The sequence below is a fragment of the Arachis hypogaea genome, chromosome 16, assembly GCF_003086295.3.
Source record: "Arachis hypogaea cultivar Tifrunner chromosome 16, arahy.Tifrunner.gnm2.J5K5, whole genome shotgun sequence".
Lineage (NCBI taxonomy): Eukaryota > Viridiplantae > Streptophyta > Magnoliopsida > Fabales > Fabaceae > Arachis > Arachis hypogaea.
Genome location: NC_092051.1, coordinates 127,108,582 through 127,113,528, shown reverse-complemented (window position 1 = coordinate 127,113,528; position 4,947 = coordinate 127,108,582). Strand labels below are relative to the sequence as shown.

Sequence of the window (4,947 nt, the reverse complement as noted above, 5' to 3'; positions counted from 1 at the left end):
TTAAATACGTAATAACAGTTTTTTTTATATTAAAAGTGAAGTGGGTAAAACATTTTCTTGAAAAAAAAAGAAGAGGGTAAAATGGGAAGAAAGAATTGGATACCAAACTCCTATATCCCCATTATATATTGGTATAGATATATTATTTTATTATATCTTATTAGTTGAATCTTTGAACCAAATCACTTCTAATACTATAGGTTCGATAAATAACCGATTCGGTTTTCAAATCGTTGTTATCGAGTACCTAATTGATGTGGAGAAAAGTAAACAGTAGTATATAGTACATCGAAAATTCTTATTCCAATATGAAACAATGCTCCGAAAGCTAATACGAATAAAGCTAAATCTTTAAAAACATCTAACAACAAACTAAAAGCTAATTATAATGCTAAATCTCAAATAGATAGTCTTACTATTACCAAAGAATCCATGTTAATGGCAACAACACTAAAGGTGAAGTTGTAGCTTTATTTTAAGGGACAGAAGCAAATAAAAAGTAGATGCGTGCCAAGGGAGAAACATCTATATATAGAGGCATATATGCATTCACAATTGCATAGAACTACCAAAGAAAGGTATAGAAGCTACTTACTCATATTTTTGTTTACATTAATAATTAGCGTCATTGCAAATAAGAAACAAAATCAAAACACAAGAATGGCATCATCAAGGGATTACGGGGACCCTCTTCTTGTTGGTGGTATAATTGGGGATGTTCTGAACCCTTTTACTAGCTCAGTTTCTCTTAAGGTTCTCATTAACAACAGAGAGATTAACAATGGCTGTGAACTGAGGCCCTCTCATGTTGTTAACCGCCCTAGGATTACTATTGGTGGTGAAGACCTCAGGACCTTCTACACACTGGTAATTAGTATATTCATTCATGGTTTTTAAGAATATTCTAGGGGATGTTTGATTCCAAATCATTTTGATCTAAATTGAAAATCCATCAAAATCACATACCGTCATTTGGATTTGAATTGTATCTCACTTCTAACAATTTACACGGATGGGATCTGAATTAAATTATTTATACTGTATCACTTGCATAACAGTTTGTAAATTTGAAATAGATTTTTATTCAGTTATTTATTTTATCAATTGAAGTTATTTTTTAGTTCTCAAAACTTGAAAAATTTCTTTTAAATCAATGAAACTCAAACTATAAAACAAGAGATTGAATTGTATTAAATATAGTATAATTGGTCTATAACGCTAATTAGGGTAGGTTGCATGCTATATGAAACCGACTTATATGTACTTTGGATATTATTAGGTTATGGTGGATGCTGATGCACCTAGCCCTAGTAACCCTTTCTTGAGGGAATACTTGCACTGGTGAGTTCTCTGGCTCTTTTTAAAATTGTTACTCTTAATTTTTTAACTACCTTAAATGAAAGGCAAGAATGAACAAATACATGTGTGAGTTCTATATTTTACGCCATAAAACTTCGGTATAAGTTTATATTATACGTAAATTATCTTTGTTAAACACAAGCCGTTATATGCACGCGAATAATTATATATTAAACAGAAATTGGGACAATGGACCTAGAAATTGTTCTTCTTTTTTATCTTGATCTTGAAAGAAGCGTTATTAGAGTTGTTGGGCTGTTATTGGGCTTAGGAATGGTCCATTATGCCACTCACTCACTCACTCACTGCTCACTGAAATAGAGGTTTACTTTTACTCAACCTTGGAAAACACACACAGTTGCAATTTTCCGTGTTCATCCCTCTTTGAAACCCTAAGTTTCTCTCACATGGCATCCTTAGCACAGATCTGATGCATGGATGCCTCAGATAATCAAGCGATTATCTTCACTAATTCCTCCCAAATCCAAAACCCTAAAACCTCACCAAATGTTTCCCAGTTCTGATCTGAAAAAAATTACTATTCATGGCAACAACAACTCGCCATCACAAAAGCTTGAAGATCATCTCCAGGATTATGCTCTCATGACCTGATCTCTCTCTTCCATGGATTCTGCAATTTTTTCTTCCAGAATCACTTTTCTCTCTTTATTAACCCTTCGAACCCTAACCTTCAAACTCTCACAGTTCTAGAATATGGTACATTCTTACAACTTCGTTGCATTTATTAAAGTATTTAGTTTAATTTTTTTTTATTTTAATAAATGCATAATAAATAAATTAACCATTTATTTTTTTAAAATTATTTTCTATTCGCATACAGCGCATATAGGTTCATGTAGCCTACGTGCAAAAATTAAATTACATTTGGTAAGTTAAACTCGCAATATCATTTAAGTTTAGAAAAAAATATATTTGTTTTCTAAATAATACACACTCTTCTCTACAAAAGCAATTCTCTGCTGTTTTCCTCTTAAAATCAAAATAAGTTCATCTTTAAGGGATTTATAAAGATTTTCTTTATCAGAGTATATATATATATATATGATTTGTATTAATAAAGTTTTATGTAAATATATCTTAATTTCTTTTTCTAATTTTAAATAGTCAAAAGAGTTGTTATCTGAGCATCTCATTTGAGAGGCAACAGTTTTCTAAACACTGTAGTGTACTGTTTAAAGATGAAAAACTTTTTTACTTATTAATAATAATATTTTATGTGAATTAATTAATTCATTTTATATTTTTGATATTTGTTAAATTCTTTATTAAATAACTAAATATTTTTAGCTTTTGAAGGCCCATTATAAGATTGACCACATTTGCTAAATTTTCTCGACAAACATATATACTAATGTTTTATCATTGCTCTCTTGGTACGGACACTTAGGATGGTGACAGATATTCCGGCTACCACAAACACCACCTTCGGTAAGTACGGACACTCTATTTCTGCGTTCTCATGTAGTGATGGGTTGTATAAAGAATAGTGATGGGTTGTATAAAGTATAAACACAAATTTTACAGACTTTTATTATTTATGGATGTTTTAAATATGCAGAATATATACTTTTTGGAAATTATCTTTAAAAACACAAATACTATGAATACCATGAAGTAGCAAAAATGGAAAATTTCTATTTTAATGTCTTGTCTTCATTTGATCTTGTATTTATTAGAAAAATTTTTGTCTTTGAGAAAGAGTACTTTTATAATCTCTATATAATCATGTTAAATAGTATTTTTATATTCATTGTTTCTATATATATGTGTTTTAAACCCTTGACCTTATATTTGGTTTTATGTCAGGATAATAGAAACCCACAGGAGGTAATGAAGAAAGAAATACAAAATTGTGTTTTTGCAATGCACTCAGTTATAGTAGTCATAACATAAAATGAGAATTGTTTAAATGAATAAAGTGTGGGTATATATTGGAGATTTGTGTAATTTTGCCCACAACCAACATCTTTTATCTTTCTATCTTCTTATCTTTGTTTTCATGAGACATAAACCAAATATAGCTTACTAGAGATCTTGGCAATAAGTAAGTGTTAGATTATATTAGTTTCATTCTTATAGTTGTGTGTAACTAATTTTGTTTTCATGATGTAGGGAAAGAGGTTATGTTTTATGAAAGCCCACAACCAAATGCAGGGATTCACCGATTTATAGTTGTATTATTCAAGCAACTGGGAAGAGACACTGTTTTTCCCCCTGAATGGCGTCACAATTTCAATACCAGAGATTTTGCTTGCAATAATAGCTTGGCTCCTGTTGCCGCAGTTTATTTCAACTGTCAAAGGGAGCGTGGTTGTGGTGGAAGAAGAATGGAATAAAATGAAGATCAGGTCATGAAGATCGTATCATCAACGTCTGGGAACACCTTCACTAAAAATGAATATTAATAATTAAATAACTGAGTGTTCTCTTTATCTGTACTTTATATTTCGTGCTTGGTTAATAATAATCAGCTAATTTAAAAGGGGAGGTTACTTAGCTTCTTCTTTTAAGATTAGGGCTTCCTTGTTGTTAACAAATTTGAATAAATTTTATGTAATGCAAGTTTAAGGTTTTTAATATCAATATTTAAGTTTTATTAATTAAAATGATGAGAACACTCTTATAATTATATCTGGATTTTTTGTTTTTATATTTGATTATTACTTATTAGTATACTTATAATTATATATGTTCTCATATGTACTCTTGTATTTATATTATTATTTGAAAATATACACTAATTTTTTAAAAAGTATGACTAAAAAGAAGAGAAGGATGTGAACAAGGATTCCAGATAGGAAAAATTAGGTAGATGATGTGAGTGTTTAAAACAGTGTACAAATAAATTTTTATTATATATTTAAAAAAATGATGTAATTTAAAATTATATATTATTTTATATAATTATATCATATATAAATAAAATAATTAATTATTTTTATAAAATATATATTAAAATATAGAATTTATATTAAAAATATATGAAATAATAATATAAAAATTTATAAATACATAATTATTAACTTAGTCATTGATTTTATAAATTATTTTTTTATATTTTATATATGAAATATGATAACATTTGAATTTGAAAATCTATCAAAACAGCGGACAGTCATTTGGATTTAAATTTGAATTTGAAAATCTATCAAAACAGCGGACAGTCATTTGGATTTAAATTGTATTCCACTTGAAAAAGTATACCGAATCAAGAGGTGATCAGTCAAGAAGTAAACAACTTAATTAATTTATAATTATATTTAGTTAATTTTATTTGTTTTTAATTTATAATATTTGATATTAATTGCTTCTCACTCCAAATTAAAATTCTGAATGATACGTTGGAGAAATAAGGACGGGGATCACGAAACTTCTAACAATCCCAATTCTTAGTATATAAAAAAATTTATATAATATATAAAAGAACGTCCATTTAATATGAAAAAGAAACATTCTAATACTTGATAGAAGAAACATCTTAATGCTTAGCATAAGCACCATCCAATTGTGGATTTACCCAAAGATATTTAACTGATTTTTGGCTAGTTCCCTTTTAGTTCCTAACAT

At 28.4% G+C, this 4,947-nt stretch overlaps 1 protein-coding gene across 1 annotated transcript; it reads left to right on the top strand.

Annotated features, from left to right (window-relative positions):
• Positions 1-550: 550 nt before the first annotated feature.
• On the top strand, positions 551-3,986 carry LOC112754920 (protein FLOWERING LOCUS T). Its single transcript, XM_025802743.3, has 4 exons — positions 551-867; positions 1,280-1,341; positions 2,768-2,808; positions 3,493-3,986. Exons 1-4 carry the CDS (start codon positions 661-663, stop codon positions 3,714-3,716), a joined length of 534 nt encoding a protein of 177 aa, XP_025658528.1. The 5' UTR covers positions 551-660; the 3' UTR covers positions 3,717-3,986.
• The last annotated feature ends 961 nt before the right edge of the window (positions 3,987-4,947 follow it).

What these genes read in the sequence shown, in the direction of transcription:
- LOC112754920 (XM_025802743.3), top strand. Translation starts at nt 661, where the DNA reads ATGGCATCATCAAGGGATTACGGGGACCCTCTTCTTGTTGGTGGTATA. An exon ending in TTGAGGGAATACTTGCACTG is followed by an intron (nt 1,342 to 2,767) that starts GTGAGTTCTCTG and finishes ACGGACACTTAG; the next exon opens with GATGGTGACAGATATTCCGG. An exon ending in TACCACAAACACCACCTTCG is followed by an intron (nt 2,809 to 3,492) that starts GTAAGTACGGAC and finishes TTCATGATGTAG; the next exon opens with GGAAAGAGGTTATGTTTTAT.